At 34.0% G+C, this 20683-nt stretch overlaps 1 protein-coding gene across 2 annotated transcripts; it reads right to left on the bottom strand.

Moving 5' to 3' along the window:
• Positions 1–1241: 1241 nt before the first annotated feature.
• On the bottom strand, positions 1242–19023 carry LOC117905327 (MADS-box protein SVP-like). Of its 2 annotated transcripts, none has more exons than XM_034818237.1 (9): positions 18875–19023; positions 18431–18645; positions 3546–3624; positions 3115–3176; positions 2930–3029; positions 2798–2839; positions 2017–2058; positions 1775–1932; positions 1242–1562 (listed from the first exon to the last, which is right to left on the bottom strand). In XM_034818237.1, exons 2-9 carry the CDS (start codon positions 18610–18612, stop codon positions 1547–1549), a joined length of 681 nt encoding a protein of 226 aa, XP_034674128.1. In that variant the 5' UTR covers positions 18613–18645; positions 18875–19023; the 3' UTR covers positions 1242–1546. The 2 variants fall into 2 exon arrangements, with proteins under 2 accessions (XP_034674128.1, XP_034674127.1); XM_034818236.1 differs by having other exon boundaries at positions 18431–18628; positions 18875–19021.
• Positions 19024–20683: the final 1660 nt, after the last annotated feature.

The raw sequence follows: 20683 nt of genomic DNA, 5'->3' as shown, positions 1-20683 counted from the left end.
GATGGCTCGGGTTTTATAATCGAAATAAAGTGAATTTTCTTTTGATTTGGTTTACCAATTCTTTTTTTATTTCTTTTATTATTGTAAATGTATTTATCAATAATTTTTTTTGTTGATTCAATAAAAAAGTGTGCATTGGTTATGGGAATATTAATGAGACATAGAAGAATATCTATGTATATCCTTTCAATGAAAAATTTTATAAAATAATGTAATTTGCGAATTAATCGAGAATTCCTTCTTTTTAATATTTGCCAAATGCCTTTTTGTGATTCTAATCTTTTAGCATTATAACTAGCTTTGTTAGGAATCATTAAATCTCATAAATGATTGTTCTGATGTATCATGGAAATTCTTTGAACTGCAAGAATCAAATAATTCTCTGTGGTGGAACAAAATATCTCTCATTTCCCTCTCGAATAAATTATTCTTTTTGGTTTCCATTTCCAAAGGGATGTTGTTATGTTGCCTTGAACGGTGCACTAATCCTTTAAATCCGGTACCAACGGGTATCATCCCCCCCAGAACGACGTTTTCTTTTAGGCCTTTCAACCAATCGATACGACCCCACAGAGCAGCTTTTGCTAAAACTCGAGCAGTTTCTTGAAAACTCGCCTCGGATATGAAACTTTGAGTATTCAGAGACGCTCTCGTTATTCCCAATAAAATGGTTCGGTAACAAATAGCTTCTTTGAAAGCACGCCCCATGAGTTTTTGCTTTTCGTTTTTTAAAAGCGTTTTCATATATTTTCTAATAAATACACGAAAACACTAATTTTCCAAAATGAATTGGCAGTAGTTGGAATTAGGCTAATAGATTTGCATGTTGGTATCAGAACTGGTGGTGGCTCTGTGGAATCCCTTTCTTTCCAAAAGGAAGAGTGGTACTGCTATATAAATTCCACCCAAATTCCACCCAAATTCCACCCAAGAGCAGAGGAAAACGATCCACTTGTTTGGGAATTCTAGGGTTGGTTTGATATCCGTATTTTATTTTTAATCATTTTATATATTTAAAGAATTATTTTTTAAAACAATTTTTTAAAAAATAAATAAAAATAATAATAAAAATTTAAAAATAATTCCTAAAAACACCATATTCTTTATTTTTAAAAACAAAAAATAGAAAATAGTTTCCTTTGTGTTTTTCTATTTTTTATTCTAAAAAACAAAAAAATTTGAAAAACAGTTGCCAAACATGATCTATTTTCTCTTCCTAGAAAATCAGTGAAATGCAATCTTATATCAATCACCATTATTAACCGTAAAACCTCAGTCCTATTTATACATACATACATACATATATGATGAGACTAGTGCTAATTAGATATTGTACACAAACACAGCCAAGTGGCAGAAATGCTACCTAGCCAATGCATGCATACGACAAAATAAGAATTTGACGAAACCCAGGGTTTCGATTTGCAGCATGTTATGTTTTTAGATTTCATTGACATGTTAAACATCACAAAATATGGGTGATATCCAAATCTTATTATTAATTCCTTACGTAATTCTCAGCCATCTTCTGCCAATGTTAATTAGATTAAGAGAAGGGCAGCCTGCAAAATCAAAGAGACAATAGGGTTAAGGCATATTCAGCATTTCCTCAATCTAAACAAATACATCAAAGACACATTAGTGTGGATCACAACGTTGGAAAACAAAGGTTTTCTTTTCTGTTTGTTTTTTCTCTTTCAAGTGGGTAGATGCCAAGATTAAATTTGTAGCATTGAATGTAATATTTTCAATTGAACATGCATGTTAAGCTCACCCAAGCTTGAGAGATGTGTCAGAGCTGTCGTCCTCTTGAGGAGGACCACTACTGCAACTGTAGACATTGGTGATAGACTCCGATGACTGGCCTTCCTCAAGGATCATGTTATCCGATTCCATAGTCATTAGCCGTTTTCCTTTACAGATTATTTCCATCTGCAATCCAAAATCTTGCGCGCCATTTTACAAAATTGTAAACTAAGGAAATTAAATAGTTTAGATACTGATACAACTTCTTACTTTCTGTCTTAATTTGTTGTTCTCTTCCATCAGCTGAGCTCCCTGCGTGTTTAGAAGAAAGAAAGCAAGTGAAAGGAAAAGGTAAGTAGTAGCTAATGATAATAATAATAACAATAACAATGAAGAATGTGAAGATCGTAATTACCTACTCACCCTAAAACGGCTTTATATTATAGTATGAGAAGACCTAAAATTGCTTTAGATTATAGTATCAAAAGACGAGAAACTTAAACAAGAGTAAACATAATGACACAATTTAGGCCTTTCCTGAGCTTACGTGCGAACTCAACTTGTTTGATGCTTTAACTAAATGAGGCCACCTCCTATTTATAAGCAGCCAAGGAACCCTACGGAACCGGAACCTACACAGGTTTCTTACATCTTCGGAATTCTTTAAAAACTCCCATACAAATACTATGTACAAGCATTTACCAGAGATGAACTCTTTAGATAGTTCCACACTACTCCCTTGTCTTCCACCTTTGTATGGGGATGTGTGGACATCTTTATGTTTCTCTAGAAGCTTTCACAATTCTCCATTAGTAACTTAGCATAGATGACTCCAGGAAGTTGTAGAAGCTTCTTGCTCTCTTTTAAAAGCTCAAGGGAGGGTTAATTGAGCAGGTTGTGGTATTAAGCTAATAAGGAGTACCAAGAACCCGTCCAGGACCGCCAAATATGTTTTTTTTTTTTTTTTTTTTTAGCTTCTAGACGTCTAGCATGGCTGGAACAGGTGCAGACAGAGTCACTGACTAAGATGAGGTGAAGTTTGTTTACTAACCTTTGTCTGGAGAGTGGCGATCTCGGTCATTATCCGATCACTCTAAAACAATAGGAAAGTTCCACATGTTACTATACTTAAAAACACTTAATGCAGTGCTTATGCATGACAAAAAGCAAATGGATGCAAAACCTTTGATTTGAGTACACGACTAAGTCCTGCTTCAAGCATTTTCTCTAATTTCAATAATTCCTCTATATTTAGTCCTTGGATATCCTCTCCCCTCATCTGCCTGTTACAAAGGGAAGTGTGGCTTATACCATGAACTTGAGTAAATATATGAACAAATCCCTTTATTAGCATATATCAACAAATACCTCAGTTGATGGCTCTTATCTGCAATTTCTTTGCTCAATCGGACATGGTTGCTATTCTCAAGCTAACACAAGGGGAAAAAAAATTATGTTCAATATTGTGGCTTACAACTTATAGAGATTGAAAAGTAAAATTAGAGCTAGCTCAAGAGATTTTTATTAAAAAAAAAATGAGGTCAAGACCCACATAAATCAAGTACTGTTGCAAGAAGTAGAAATCCAGAGGAAAAATTGACCTTCAAAAATTTATGACATGATCAACGTTGCAGCTATAAAAATATTCCTATATGTAAAGAGTTAAAACACTTATTTGAATAGCTTAAAAACAAAATGCTCTTAAAAGACAATAGGACGATTTTCCGTTTCCATGGGGACTTGCCTCCAAATGGTCGCTTGACCAAGAGAAAATATGCAAAACTGGTAAGACATGTTACCTGCAGTTCAAGTGATGGTCCCTCCAACTTTTCCAGATTATTTGAGTGCATAGTGTACCTTCCAAGTATATCCTTCATACTTCACATGATAAAAGGATCACAAATTTCTTTAGAATGTTTCAAAGTCAAAAATTATATCAAAATCTCAGAGAGCATATCAAACAGCTGAATTTAATTTCATACGGAAATTTATAGCTGGGAGGGACTTTCATCCCAGCGATGTAAACCACAATCTATGGAGTAGTGTAGATAAAAAAATATATAGAAGTATCCATGAATGAGATTATTTCCCAAATCTATTTGACATATTGTAGTCCAAAATATTTTCCATTCATGCACGTACTGGCCATGACCTCACTTGACCATCATCAGCAAGATATCCAAAAAAAGGTGGGTGAGAGAACCATTTTTAAGAATCAACCGATGACACATATTTTGTTGGGATTGTATGCCCTCAAAGCCACTCTTTCTGACATTTTTAAGGATCAACCGATGACCATCCATACTTGTTTTTGAAAATTGAAAGGAGCAAAAGGATTGACTTTTAGGTTAAGTAAAAAAATTTGAAAATTCAAAATTTTAAATTTTTCATAAAAAAATCTTCAGTTTTGCACCACCTTTATCTTATTCAAGTGGGGTATCAAAGTCATCTCATATTTAAATAGTCAAGCAAAGAAACCATGCATCTCTATTTTATGCATGATATGATGATTAAGATCACATGGTTTGGATTTTAGATGATGTTGAAAGATATATATATAGACACACATATGAATGGTTAAATATTTTTTAAACATCATATAAATGTGATTAATAAAGCTAGCTAGGATTTGTTTTATGGATTAATTGAGTAGGATATTTTGGCACTTGCAAAGGGTTGCTTGGATATAAATTTATTGAGAAAAGGTAGTCCTAGTATTGTTCCCTATGCCTATAATTTATAATTCCTTTTCTAGATTTGAATGTGAGATCTTCTTATAAGATCATAAGAAAAGGAATGTAAAATAGATAATCTAGAGTTTGGATTGATCTTGAGATCTTTTTGCGACAGAGACAAGTCCAAGAAGTCTCAGAGACCCTAAAAGGAGTCTCATAGCATGGAATGGAGGGGGGTGTTAAGAAGCCATACAAAATAGTGCCCTCTTCGATTCTTTTATTTGTTTTGGATTTTTATGGGTTTGGCTTGAATATTGTCTACATTTATAATTTTTATCATAATTATTCTTGTCTTTAAATGTATGTTTCATGAATGAAAAGTTTAGATGCTCATAGATCTACACAAATGAAACTCTACAAGAAAATTTATGAGGGTGAGGGGTGACAAGATACATAATCCCATGAGCTTCCATAGACGAACTCAATGTAAGGTATGCTAGAGCCTTGTCTATAAGCATGAAAGATGGATGACGTCACTAGCATACTACCTCCTAGTTTGAGTCCCATATTGGATAAAGTCCACATTAGTTTAGTGGGAGTAATCACTCCAATGAGACACCCTCCTTTATTTTTACTTTGCTTTCCGGATAAAATGTCTAGCATTAATCCACTTTTTATGATACTTAAAGAGAACAAATTAATTTGACCAAATTATGTTGATTGGAAACTGTAATCTTGACATTGTGCTTACTGTTGAGAGGTAAAATTTGTACTCACTATGGTTCTCTTGCTTTACATGTCTTAGATGCGCCACAAGAGGAACATCATACCTACACTAACTGGCATAAGGTAGATGAGGTGGTTAGATGTTATATTTTAGCATCTATCTCAAACGTGCTTCAACATTGGCAACAACATCAATCTATGACTACTACTAGCAAGATGATGCTAAATCTTAACAAAATGTTTGGTGAACATGGGTGAGAAGCTTGCCAAATCGTGTTCAAGGAGCTAATGAATACTAAGATGATTTAAAGAACTAAAGATCAGATACCTTAATGAACTAGAGATTCTTGGAGACCTCAATGAAGAGATTATAGTGTTTATTCTACAATCTCATCTCAAGTCATTCCATCATTTCATGCTAAATCATATTATGAACAAATTACACTATACCTTGCCTAGATTATTGAATACCTTGTAAACAACAAAGAATATAATTAAATCTAAACCAAATGCAATAGCCCGAGCTAGTTTTGTTACTAAAGGAAAAGCTAAAAGCACAAACAATTGGAGACCTCAATGAAGAGATTCTAGTGTTTATTCTACAATCTCATCTCAAGTCATTCCATCATTTCATGCTAAATCATTTTATGAACGAATTACACTAAACCTTGCCTAGATTGTTGAATACCTTGTAAACAACAAAGAATATACTTAAATCTAAACCAAGTGCGATAACTTGAGCTAGTTTTGTTACTAAAGGAAAAGCTAAAAACACAAACAATTATATAAAAAATGGGTAAGAAGAGAAAAAGAGTTAGAAAAATAAGACAAAAAAAAAATGAAGCTAACAAGATCGACAGGAAGTGATTTTAGTATGCCGCAACTGCTCCAAGTTCATAGCAAAGAAATGAGAAAGTATAAATCAAGTCTTTATTATTGAAGCATGTAGTATGGTAGACTCTACTAGCTCTTGAATTGTCTATTCAAACGCCATTAATCATGTTAGCAATTCATTGCAAGGGTTCTATATAAACAAAAACCTCAATAAAGGAGAGACGTATTTGACCCTAGTTCAAAAGCAAACGTTGAAGTGAAATCCATAGGTGTAGTTCGCTTGGATATTGGAAGTAGAAGAATGCTATTGGAGGCAAAATATGTGCTCTACCGGCACATATTCTATATGATTTGTACATCAAAAGACATTCAAATCACCCAACTTGACCTAAATCAATGCTAAGGCCCTAGCCATGAGTTTAATTTGTACTTTGGAGACTTATCTCAGGTTCAAGGAAAGAAAATGATACAAGTTGAATCACTTAAGATTTTGAAAGATCAAGAAATGGCTAAATGAGGAAATAAGTGAGTCAAGACTCATGGGCCGTAAGGAAAGACAAGACGAGGATATAATACATTTGGAAGATGAGAAATGACTATTATGGAGTAAGAAAGAAGGCAAGAAAACATGGAAAATGAGACATGACGCAAGATTCAGCTGCATGGAAATTTAGAACTCAAAAATCTGATGGCATTATATACTCTGACTTTGAGGACAAATTTAGAGCACTTAATGGAGTCCATTGTATACATACTATATATTGTTTCGAAGCTCAGGAATTCAGGAGTCTAATTCTTCAAACAATGTGCAAATCGGAGCTGAAATGAAGAAGTTATGGTCATTTGAAGACAACTGCACCAAGCTCGAGGGTCATTTTGAAATGATTTCAAAATTCAACTTATGAATTCGAAATCCACTTCGAAATGACACCAATTTCAAATTCACCCACTGCCACTTTGATGTTTCGCCTCCTCTACCTCGGGAATTGCATCTAGGGCACTTCATCTGCCCTAAGTGGACCCGATGCGACTAGAAATCGTCATTTTATTATTTTTTAATCATTTTTAGGAAATTATTTTGTAATAAGTGGCCAATGAGAATATGTCACATGTTAGGTAATTGATGGTATTATATAAACTCTCTCAATTCTAGGTTTTAGGGATCTTGGATCTTTTTCTGGAGAGTTTGACATTGAAGGTGGAAGAAGACGAGAACTTAGGTTTGTTTTCTTTTTCTTCTTTATTAAATATATTGTTTTTAGTTTCTTTTTATTCAAATTATGGATTTTTACCCTATTATGGATTGTGAATGTGACATCACCCCCATGAGAGGCTAAGAGCCAACTTGGGGCTTGAAGCATGAAAACCTAAGGACTAGGAAATCTATAGGGACAATGGGTAAATTATTATGACAATGAGATTATTATTGGTTGGGTGACAATTATCAATTTTTTTATTCTATCCTTGTGAGTTAGTTTAGGAAATGATACGATAGGTTATTACCCGATACTAGTGATTCTTGGTAATTCTTGATCATTGGTTATCCTCGTCTTCCCTATCGTTATTTGCCCCAAAACAAAGCTATAAGGAGTAAGAAGGGTTAAAAAGGCAAATCTTAAACTAGTAATTAATCTCATTCATTTGATGGTTTTAGGAATCTGTTTTAAAAAGGGAAAATTAGGTTTCGGATGCAATTTTGAGTTATAGAACTCAACTTGATCGCGGACAGCCAAAAATCCTAAAACCCTAAGATCATATCACTTAAAAGACCCTTGTTTTTTCTAATTTCTATACCCTAGGTTGGATTGTGGAAAACCCCAAACTTGAATCAATTGAATTTAAAATCAATTTTCATTTTGTTATTAATTTAATTTCTTTTACTTGGTTTCACATTATTCACATATTGATTTTCACTTTAGGATTTAAACAAAAGTAATTCATTTATTCTAGTATTGACAATTTCCATAAGCCAGTCCTTGAGGACGATACCCGGAGTACTACAAAAGTCGTAGTGACTCTTTCTTTAGTTTTTCTTTACCAGAGTTACTACGTGAAAATGCTAAGTATTTTGGTACAATAGAGAAGTTTGGTCAAATGCTAGTTTTAAATAATTGTTTTTATGCACCTAGAATTAGGCATAATATTATTTTATTTCTTGTTTAAATAAAGGTGGTTATACCATTTCCTTATCCAATAAGGTTTAATAAAGAAACAATTTTCTATCATACATTCTAGTTTATTAGAATGACATGCATGTCATAAACTTTACTGCAAATAACGATGCTCTTAATCTTAATTTATTTGTAGCATTATCTAATAAAAGAAAGCTTTTTGCATACACTCAACATATTTATGACATCTACACCTAGATCATGTTAATCTAAATAGGGTATAAAGATTGACCAAAAATGGACTCTTGGAATCCATAAGCATTGGACTTTACCCAATATGTGAATCTTATATAGAAAAAAAAAATTTTGACTAAGAGGCCTCATAAGACTAAAGGGTTAAGGGTAGATGATTTGTTAGAGTTAGTACATCCAGATATTCCCATGAGTATTCAAGCAATAGGAGGCTATGAGTATTTTATTACTTTTATTGATGATTACTCAGGATGTGACCATGTTTACCTATTACACCACAAGTCTGAATCTTCAAAAATATTCAAGGAGTTCAAAACAAAAGTGGATGACCAATTAGGGAAAACATCAAAAGTTCTTTGATTTGATTAAGGAGGTGAATAATCTTGAATAAGTTCAAGGACCATATGGTTAGTTGTGGGATTATTTCACAATTGACAACTCTTAGCATATCATAACAACATGGTGTTACAAAAAAGAGAAACAAGACCTTGTTAAACATGGTTAGTTTAATGACAAGATAATATTTAATCTTACATCCCTTTGGGGATATGTATTGGATACAACCACTTATCTTTTGAATCTAGTTCCCAATAAATCAATTCCTAAGGCACCATGTGAGTTATGAGTTGGGCGAAAGCCCAGTCTAAGACACTTGCATATATAGCGGTGTCCTACACATATTCAAAAGGGAAAGATAAACAGGTTGGATACTAGATCAAAAGTAGTGTGTCTGTTTAATAGATATCCAAAAGGATTTAGAACTCATTTATTTCATGATCCAAGATATTAGGAAATAAAAAAGTAGGCCCTAAGATAGATGAACTAATGGTAGAGAGAGAAACATCATATATTATGCGGGAAATACCTCAACCCACACTAGAACTTCATCATAGTAGGAAAGTTATAACGCCATTTGCTAAGATACACGCTTTTAAGGGAAGCCCAAGAGACAGCTCAATTGGAACATGCTCAAATGCCAATGATTATGATAAAGCTATTTCTAACAAAGACACAAGCTAATAGCTTCATGCTAGGAAATCTAGATGGAGTCTATGTACTCTAGGAGATTTTGGGAGCTTGTAGAATCACCTTCTAGGATACTCATAGAGTGCAAGTGAATCTATAAAAGAAAAAAATGAGTAGATGGGAAGGTTGAAAACCTTCAAGGTAAGGTTGTTTGTTAAACAATATACTCAAAAGGAAATAATCAATTATAAGGGAACTTTTTCACTTGTTGCCATGCTTATGTCCATTAGAATTCTTCTCTCCATTACTACATATTTTGATTATGAGATTTGGCAAATGGATGTCAAGACGACTTTTTAAATGGTCATCTTAAGGATGATATCTATATGACATAGCCAAGGAATTCATAGTAGAAAGAAAGAGCATCTCACATGCAAGCTTTGTAAATCTATCTATGGGCTTAAACAAGATTTGTATAGTTGGAATAAACATTTTGACATAGTTGTCAAATCCTTTATCTTTGATCAAAACATGGATGAGTTGTGTGTATACAAAAGGATAAAGAGAAGCTTAGTGGTCTTCCTAGTTCTATGTGTAGATTATATGCTTCTCATTAGTACTTATGCGAGAGTATTATCATCAATCAAAATTTGGTTGTCAAATTATTTTAATATGAAAGACCTAAGAGAAGCTAATATGTCATTGGCATCAATATTTGGCGAGATAGAAAGAAAAGGATGTTAGGCTTGTCCTAAGAAACACATACACAAGATACTAGTCAAATTTGCTATACATGAATCCCAAAAAGGTTTATTGCCTTTCAGACATGGATTACCTAATTGCAAGAAGCAATGTCTAAAGACACTGGAAGAGGAAGGGTAAAAAAAGAAGGTTCCTTATCATTTAATTATAAGAAGCCTCATATATGTCATGTGATGCACTAGACTAGATATTTGTTATGTTGTGGGAATGGATAGTTGTTATTAGTCTAATCCTAAAACCTAATCATTGAAAATCAGTTATGCACATTTTTAAGTATGTGAAAAAAATAAAAGCTACATGTTAGTTTTCAATAGTGATGTGTTAGTGATCTAGACTAGTTAGTTTAGGTTAACAATTTTGTTCCAAACATTCTTGAATTTGACTCTACATACTTCTTAGGTTTTACAATGGCTCTAAAGACAAGATATTGTTGCTAAAATTCATTCACATGACTGTTTAGATGAGTACAATTGAGTTGTTCAAAGCATAATGATATACATAAAGTGTTGCTAGCCCAAGGGTTCTCTTAATCGTGTTTTGATGATAATAAACCATGGTTAAGTTGCTAATTATCTTGAATTAAAAGAATTTCAGGTTTTAGTTTGAAAATTCAAAAGGATATCCAAAAAATTAATCAAAAGACCCAATTGATGCAAAATCAAGACATATAGAAGACATTTTAATATCAGGAAACATATGTAAGAGGAATGCATGGGTGCACTTAGGATTTTCATATCTTTTCATGCATCTTTAAAAACTCAGTTTATGCATTAAAGTAAAATTTCCTTTAAAACTCGAATTTTCTTATACAAACCTTAGAAAAATCATTTTAAATTTAAATTATTAATACTCCTAAAGGGCTTATCTAAGTGTTAAAAGTGAAAAAAATAGGTTTTCAGACCAAAATAGGTGAACTTGTCAAGGGATTAGTCAATTGGCTCAACCGGTTAGGGTATCGCTTGACTGATTAAGCCTTTCCAATCAAGAACCGGTCAAGGGATGCAAAAAATCTTCTCTCTCTTCCAGTAACTATGCATTCCCAATCGATGGGTAGGTATTCTCGGTCGAGGTCCGATCAAGGCCCGATTGAGACTTAACGGTCATCTACCATGCATTTATTACTTAATGGCTAGTTAACTGGTCAACCCCCAACTTGATCGGTTGAGACTACTTTTTGGTAGTTTTGGCTCTCGAGGTTAGAAATCTATAAATTGATTTATGAGCATGAGAACACCTACGTTCAATTGTTTCACTACATGTTCTTCACTTAAAAGCTTTTATTTTCTCCTTGATGCATTAAATCCTCATTTGGATATTCTTTTTTTTTTTTTTTTTTTTATAAGCGAGAGCAGAATATATATTAAAGAAGGCCGAAAGGCCGCACCGCATACAGGAAGTATACAAAGCAGCCACAAGGCCAAAAAAACAAAAACAGGAACACCTCACCAGCCTTTAGGGGACCGCTACCCACTTCAAGAAGCCTAAAAGTGAAGAGGACTCCTCTCCCCTATACAACTTAGCCCAACTCCACAGACTACATACAAAAGAGTTCTTAAGAGTCTGAATAGCCAAAGAACCCCCTCTAAAAGCTAACCTATTTCTTTCCTTCCACACCGTCCAAAAAATACATAACGGAATGGATTTCCATATCTTCTTCCTTTTTTACCCACAAAAGGGCCCCGCCAACAGAACAACGCCTCTTTGACCTTCTCTGGAAACACCCACTAAACTCCAAATAAGGCAAAGGCGATTTCCCATAGGGCCCTTGTCATTCTTCCTAGCATTTCAGTTGTATTTGAGCCTTTATTGAACTAGCTTGAGAGTTTCTTTCATTGTGTTTAAGTGAGATTGTGTGAATAGAAAGTTTTAAGTTGGTGGTTACTTGAAGGATTGTGTAAGAGCCCATTGGAGCTGGAATTCAAGTGTAAAAACATTGAAAGCTTGGTTGAAACTTCAAGGATAGTGGGACCCTCACTCAATTAGGAGTTTAAGGAGAGTGGACGTAGGCAAGGGATGTCGAACCATTATAAAATTTGTGTTTGTTTTCTCTAACTCTATCTCTTTACATTTGTCTTTCTTTTGTTTGAAAAAGTTTTTTTAAAAACCCAATTCATCCCCCACGCCCACCCCCCTCTTGGGTGTTTTCCCAATTAAGATTAGCCTTATTTTTTCAAGTGTATTGTAGGTTTAGAGTTTATATGCATAACAAGATAGAAAGTAGATTTAAAAAAAAAACTTAAGAAAGAGCCTTAAGCACCTGTAAGGAATACTCCAACACTCCTAACATTCAAATGCCCTTGGAGAATGTTCATGCATTCATGTTGTGTTTTGTGTGAATATCCCATATTTATTAGTTTTCCAAATCCCTATTTTGACTTTGATCTTTCGTAGAGAACCCATTCATGTTATCATCTTGTAAGGAGCCTATGACTATGATCTTCTATGCAACTCTTAATATATCCAAGTCATGTACAATACAAGTGATATAGGTGTAAATGCTCGAATAGTAAATAATGCAATCAAGGAAGTAAAAAATCATAACATATAAATGTATTAATGAGTTCTTATTTTGTTATATTATATCATATTTTTAAGGGTTCTATTTTAACAAAAAGAAAGGGAAACACACAAAAAAGTATCATTTTATCAGAGAATTTTTGGAGAAATGTGAGATTATCATTTCTAAAATTAAATTAGCTTAGAACTTAACAGATCCATTCACAAAGAACCTTATAGGGAAAGTGTTTGGATCTCACATGAGGGTTCTAGGAGTTTGATGTAGTAAAAAATGGATTTAAGTGCAAATAAGGAATTGTTGAGATTATATGCTTGAAAGCTACTGTTTTGGATATTTTATTTAATAAAATATTTATTATGAATTTTATTGTATATGTTGGCTAGGTTGTGTATATTTTAATATATGAGCAGTATATTAAAGTGTTCAAAGTTCAAATTGTAGATGACCATGGTACATAGCATTAGGTGTATGGAAGTTCATGGTTATCAAGTCGTTCCAAACTAAAAATTAGGTCAAAATCACAAAAGAAAGTGGGTAATCTCTTTTGCTCGATTACAATGAATAGTTACTATATTACATAGAGTAACTTGACTCAATCATACGACTAGTTAAGCTCACAATTTATGTATTGGATGAGGTTGCTAACCAGATGGTTTCATTAAATGACTGTTATAAAGCGCTAAGCTTGACTTGCCTGAGAGATAGTAAGTTCTCTTAATTCTGAAAGAATTAATGAATTCAAGGTTCTTGAATTGTATATTTAGATTGTTCATATGCATGATCCTAAAATCTTTAATAGGAATACAATTGGGTGTATAGTGTATTAAGTTTGTGGGTTCATTAATTCAAGTAAGGAATCCATGTAGAAAATATACTCTTGGTTACTAATGTATGATCATAGGAATTTGAGTATAATAGTTTTATCCAAAGAAAATGACTTATGAAATCTTTTTCTATTATTATAGATATACATATTATAAAAGGGATGTGTTCTATCAAAAGGATTCCTATGTTTTTTTAGTGAGCGATCATATAGATGAGCCAAAAGTGCAGATTTATGCTTTGCTTATAGAAAATGTTTTGAACTAAATAAATTCTCCCAAAAAATTTTCAAAATAATTTGGAAATGGATTAGAATCAACAAAAAGGTTTTAATAATGCATGTGAAAGTTTTGTCTTGAAGGCATTTATGATATTTCATGTGTTTCATATATTTTCATATCTGAATATGAGGTTCATTTGGATTGTTGTCTCATTGTGATTTCATTTATGGAGGTTGATTAATTTTTTGGGCTCAAGATAATTATTTTATGATTGTGCAAAGTTTAACTAGCCTTTCATTTTGTAACCTTCATCTATGGAGAGGGTTTAATACTAGAGTAGTAACAATAGGAGTTGGCAATTTCTTGTGCACTCTAGTTCTTAGTTCTTACCGCACCTTATTCTCCACATGTGAGTATTTTTCATCACTTCACCTATTCTTTTGGGAGGAAAAAGACTGGTGTGTGTACAGTCACTTGCCATCACTAAGACCAAGTAGTTCATGGTTTAGGAAATTCGGTATGAATTCTTACATATCCCAGCTATTGTGTTCTACAAATTAACTTTAGGGCAAAGCTTAGCCACTCAGGGATTGAACTTAGCTTTCAACTTTCAACCATCATGTTAAGACCTATTCGAAACTGAACTTAAGTTCTGAACATAATAGGTGGCATAACAAATTGAGTTTGAGGGGCACCTTGGCTTAGGGCAGTCTGTGATCAAGTTCTGATAATGTTTTGACATGGGGGAAGAACTATCCTTGATTTCATTTGCATGAAATATAATTCAAACTAGTTCGGAACCTGCAAAACTGGTGTAAATGGATGATGATCAGAACTGGAGCAGAGCCAAGCACTTGAATTGCATGCCTTAAGAAGAAGCCTTCAAATCTGATTTTGAGCTTAATTTACATGAATTAAACTGATGTCTCCTCAAGCCATCTCAGGCTTTTCCTACCAATCGGCCCCTTTGATGGGCATGACCTAAAAATTTATATAAAGACCCCTTTTATTTATTTATATATATATATATATATCATAGAATAGGATTACTAGCGACGTGGTGATTAGTTAGAAATCAAACTGTTCGACTTATAAATAAATTTATGAATGCACCTTGAAGGTAGAGTTTGTACCCACATCAAGAACATTTCAGCTGAAGTGTTTTATGCACCCTTGATGTCTCTGTCAAACTAGGTGTTGTCAAGGTGTTATCATACATACATTTTATTGTAAAAACCCAAACTCTTTCCAAGTCAGCTTTCAGTCCAGGCTGTCAAAAACTAGATAATATTAGTTCATTTCCTCTTATTTTCTAGTTGTGCATTGAATTTGCCTATGTGCAAGATTTAAAAAAGTAAAAGATTAGTATGTGTAATATGTTGTAACAACTTGCTCCCCTCCTATATAAATATTGTTTGGTTTGAGCTCAAAGAGTCTTCAAAGCTTTAAAATATGTAAATAATTTTTTCTCCTATGAAGCCAAATAGATAAGTACCTATTACAAGACCAAACAAACTCATGCATTGGAGTTATGAATTGGTTTTGATATCATTTTATAACGTCCCACTCCTTCCCATGTAATTATTGTTCACTTTAACCTCAAAAGTCACTTACGACTTTAAAATGCGTTTGTATGGTTAAGAGAAGCTCATATATATATATATATATATAGCATAAAAAAACTTTTCTTCTATCCAATGTAAGATATAACATATATGATGAAGAACGAATTTTTGATAAATATATAAGAAAATCTTAAATTGCATATACAAAAAATACATAAAAAATAGTTATAAAGATGGTTAGGAATTAAAAAATTCAAGAAAAAAAATACTATATCAAAATTTAGGTGGGTTGGGTCGAGTTTGATAGTCAATCCAAACTTAAACCCAACCCAAGGTTCAACCCAAGTTTATTTTTTAAAACTTTAAACTTGGGCTCAAATGGGATTAAACTTGGGTTAGTAAATATGTTTTCCAATTGGTTGGGTCAATAAGCATTATATAAGCTTAATATATGTTTCCTTAAATATTTTACTAGTCAACCTATTATAAGTGGCATACATTTAATGATAATTCTAGAACCGTTGCTATTTGATATGTCAAAACATAAATTTATAATATTGATTTACTTGATCAATCCAATAGTCACAACCCTTACTATAATTAATAAAATGAACTAATTTTTTTAAAATAAAACAAAAGACCATCACATAAGATTGATTGACATTTTAAAGCAATTTCCAAACCAACAATCAAATTAGGAGTAAAAGTAATGCCTCCTAAATATTTTAAAATGAACTTTTAATTTATAAATAAATTACGCAAACAATCCACTCAAATTCTAATATGTTTCTTAAAAGTAATTTAAAAGTTTATTATCAATTTTTCATATAATAGCAAAATCAAGAAAGATAAATTAATTATTCATAATACTAAAATAACAAAAATCTTTGCAAGTGCATCAGACCTCAACTTCATATCATTCTTAACATTTAAAACTATATATATATATATAATTGGGTTCGAGTAGGCTCGGGTTTTCTGAGCATCTAACTCAAGCCTAACCCAGATTTAATTGGAGTTAATATTTTTTTGTCCAAATCCAACCGAAATTACAAATTAAGTTGCCCAAAAATGTAAAAGGCGGGGTTGGGTAATTAGGTAATTAGGTTTGCTTGAACCTATCCCAAGTTGCAGCCCTTGAAGAAGTTGACAAACCATTATAACATGGGTTGTCTGTTCGAGATTGTTTAGTGTGACCATAGGGCCATATAGGCAGTTCTTAAGCAACATGCATGTTTGTCTACCCAAGCTCGCTATCACATGCATTCATAGAGCTTATGCGACCGTGAACAAAGCTGAGGGCACACCGTTATGGAAACTGATGGCTAGGAAACTTCTATATAATTATGAAATTTCCAATATTCCTACAGTTCAAATCTTACTATTTCACTTGACAGACAATACCATGAAAGGAAGAGACTGACTTATGAAAAAACAATATTGTTTAAAAGAGCACCATGCAATCAAGTAACTAAATCCTTATGTTCTTATCTGTCAACATGTTTTAAAAGAATAAGGGAATATTGATATGGTTTTTTGAGGAAATGATCAACACATTATTTTGACAGAACCTAAGAATTGCTTAGACACTGCATCACCTAGAGAAAGGCACCATTACCTAGCCATACCAAAAGCACAGTTACCTATTCTGGTTTTCACCAAGCCACGGTAGTGTTTCTCCCACTGTTATATCTATCTAAATATTCAGATAAGTAAGTTTTTATTGGCTAAAAGGACCTTTCCAGAGCTGGCTCATTTTGCAATCGGCCAGCTACTTGAAATTAAGCTTCAAGTGGAAGAACCAGCTAAACCTCATTCTTGAAATATCAGCAACACACCAACTAGCCAAATATGAGCTAAGACACCCTTTCATCATGTACTTCACTAACCAGTCAGATCTTTCTTTATATATAGAAGTTGTGCGATATGCAGATATACTTAGTCCATTTTCAGCAAAGTCATTTTTGTAATTTATACGCATGATATTAATGTCTTTTCAAGTAGCACATCACCCAAAAGTAGAGTAATTAGGGAATAGACCAAGAGTATCCATAAATCAAACAGACAGACAGACAGATATGTACTCAACAATCATAACCTTGTGAATCTGAGCATCTATATCGTCAATCACATGTATTGTAGACTTGCAGTCAGCTTATGGTGAAGGACCTTAGTAGCCTATATTCTAAAAGGTTTGAGTTTAGGTCACGCAGACATGGGTTTCATTAACTCCAGATCAATATCATCTAATCACTTTGCAATTCTAAATGAGCCCCAACTTTGGTTAATTGACCACTGTAATTGTCAAGCTTCAACAAGTACTAAAGGCTGTTGGTTTGCGGCGAGAATAAATGAAAGAATCAACTTCCCCATTATACCTAACAGGCTAACCCCCAGAAGAAAAGGAAAAGGGAAAGAAAAAGGAAATGGAAAAGTACGTGCAGTGAGGTATCGATGGATGACATGATGATAGATAAGTGCTTGACCCATGTAGTGGTGGCTCCAGCTGGTAGGATAAGGAGGTATACTTGCACTACCTAACTGACACAAATTAAGTTCCTACAAACCCAAATATGATCACAAACATTAGACTAGTCTTAAATGGAAATGTTTTTCCTCGGTACTACAACATGAGATATATATAAATATAAAAGATTTTATGTAGGATAGTTTATGATCTCCACCTCTTTCATACCATAAATGAAGAAATTTTCAGTACGGCGAGGCTCCAAAAGCTGTGTGAGACACACCCAGAACCAGTTTCAGTCTTATTTCAGCAGCTAGAACTTATAAGCAAAGCTGAAGAATCTATATGCAATGAAGAAGAGGGTCAACCAGAAAGAGCTGAGGAAATCCTTGCAGAGTTGAGTTCTATAATTCCTTATTTTCTTAAATGGGTTGTCTCAAAAGTTGATGAAAGTGGTGTAGTGTAGTGTGAGACACGAGGTTCCTCCACTTCTTTTGCTTAGAAACCAGAAACCGAGGGATTTCAGGGAAGATCTGGCTATGGTTCCTTTTCTGTTCTCCTATTTTCTTGTTTTGAGAGATGAGTTTTTTTCAAAACCTTGCATCGAATCATGTCAAAGCTCTCGGGCTTCGTTTATTGCTTTGAAAGGATGAAACTCAAAACCCTCCTTCTCAGGAAGTTGAAAAAAATAAAGAACACATTGGTCTCATTAATGAAGACATCTAGCAAGAATAGAAGAAAGAAGAGGAAAAGAGAAAGCAGTACCTGGAGCTGGAATAGTCAAAGAGCTTCCCAGTGGAAGAGAAGATGATGAGAGCAACCTCAGCATCACAGAGAACAGAAAGCTCTTCAGCTTTCTTGAAAAGCCCTCGTCTCCTCTTGGAGAAGGTCACCTGCCTCGCCGACACGTTATCGATCTTCCTGATCTTGATCTTCTCTCTCGCCATTCTTCTCACGCCTCCACTGTACACCGCTAAACCCTTATCACATTTTCCGCATAAATACAAAATACTCACATAGAATGCCCAAAAAGAGAAAAACCCTTGTGCCGATTTCACCCAGAACCCCTCGCTCAAGATCTAGGCATAAAAAGCAAAAGAAAAACCCCCAGAAAATCCCACCAATCACAGTGAAAAGAAACAAACGAAACATGCAAAGAAGGAAAGAAGGAGAGCTCGGCATTGGTGGGTGTTTCTGAATTGAATTTACCTGAGTTGAGGAGATGATTTGTATCGCAGCAGAAGGAAAAGACCGCACAACCAAATCAAAGAAAGGGAAAAAAAAGGGGGAGAGAAACTTCAAGTTTGGTGTTCCAGAAAGGAAAGTTTGCCTTCCCTTTTATAGCTAAACAGACTAACAGAGTCACCTTTTATTTTCTATCTATGGCTTTCCCCCATTTTGGGGTTTAAATAAAATAAGATAAAAATTAGTTTCGGGAAAATATCTTTAAGTGAGAGAGCGAGCCAACCAATGAAACCTAGGCGACAGTATATATTTATGTGGACGTCGAGGATCGCTTTCCGTACAGTTAGCCATGCCGCCATCAATACCTTTTCTTCTCTTTCTCTCTCTCCCCCCTTCAAGCGTAAGCCTCTCAGTTCCTCCATTTACTTTTGCAGTCTCCACCGGTTTCCCTTTTGGGTTGGTATTAATAATACCATTTGGTTTGCATTTTTGGTAATCTTTATTAGGTGCTGATTTCCTTATAAAATTTATATATGGAATTTGGGGTCAAAATGACCCATTTGATCACAAAAAATATGCGTATTAGGCTCCTTTTAAAACTTATATTTAATATAATCTCTTTCCCATTGTGACATCATCCTTCCACAAAAATAAAATCTTAGTAACAATTAAAATCTTATTTTTTAATTAAATCTTCAATTAGCTCTTACAGTTTTAGGTTAAAAAATAAAATCATAATTCATAATTAAAACTTTATTTTTTAACTAAAGCCTTATAATTGAAGTTTCAACTTAAATTATTTTTAAAAATATTTTTTTAACGATATATTCCCTACCCGGTAATGAAAAGCATGGTTTTAAAAATCGAATCAGACCGACTGGTTCAGCCATCAATCGGTCACAGTTCCGATCAATTGGACCGGAAATAGGTTGAACTAGGATCAGACTTGTTGAACCGACAGTCCAATCAATGAATCGGACGAACTAAACGGTTTGATTAATTTTTTTTATAGCATCAAAACAATGTCGTTTTGATTTTTCCGGTATCAAAACGACGCTGTTTTGGAGGCTATAAAAGCACCTTCCAAGCCTTTCCTAAGTCCGAACTGCAGTAGTTGTCGCCCACCTGCCCCCAACGTGCTGCGACACCCACATCGGGACAGGTCACACCGGCGCCCTGGAAGCCTTGCAAAACCTCCCTCCACCGGTCGTTACAAAGTTGCCTTTTCCCTGCCACGCCGTTGTAAGCCCCTCTGCCACTGTAAACCCCCCTTCCCCTGCGGTGCGCCCCCGAGCCCAACTGCAAAGTTCCCCCATCCCCCTTCCTCACCTCTCCCAAAATCTCCATCACCGAAAAGCCCTATCACCGACCACCCCCCATGACGCTTATTTTAGAGGCCCGATAGGTTTTGGTTTTGTGGCTCGTAGATGAATGTCATATGATTAGACAAGCTTCATGGTTAGCTACAAAATTCCCCCATCCCCCTTCTCCCCTCCCAAAATCCCCTAGTTCATACCGCATTCCATTGAAATTTTAATTTATTTAAATTATTGGATTAATTGACATCTACAGGTAAAAAACTTTATGAAAAAACTCAATAAACAAAGTAGATATTGTCAAAATTTAGATAGAATTTATTATTTTTTTAAAATTTTAATAATATATAAAAAATATATATTTATAACGTTACTTGTTTAATCGTCGGTCCGACCAGTAAACTGTGAATAGGTAATTTTTCCAGTTCATGACCGATCCAATTTTGAAAACATTGATAAAAATACTACATTGATTCAAAACTCTTATATATATGTATATAAAAGGAAGTTATTTGTT

Source organism: Vitis riparia, chromosome 18 (assembly GCF_004353265.1).
Source record: "Vitis riparia cultivar Riparia Gloire de Montpellier isolate 1030 chromosome 18, EGFV_Vit.rip_1.0, whole genome shotgun sequence".
Taxonomy (NCBI): domain Eukaryota; kingdom Viridiplantae; phylum Streptophyta; class Magnoliopsida; order Vitales; family Vitaceae; genus Vitis; species Vitis riparia.
Note: the sequence above shows the minus strand (reverse complement) of the source record. Positions and strands in the feature narration are given on the sequence as shown.

Excerpts from the sequence above, each read along its gene's own strand:
- LOC117905327 (XM_034818237.1), bottom strand. The coding sequence starts at position 18,612 with ATGGCGAGAGAGAAGATCAAGATCAGGAAGATCGATAACGTGTCGGCG. Across the intron at positions 2,840-2,929 it reads GTCGTGTACTCAAATCAAAG|AGTGATCGGATAATGACCGA; the intron begins GTTTTGCATCCA and ends CTATTGTTTTAG. Across the intron at positions 2,059-2,797 it reads TCGCCACTCTCCAGACAAAG|GGAGCTCAGCTGATGGAAGA; the intron begins GTTAGTAAACAA and ends CTAAACACGCAG.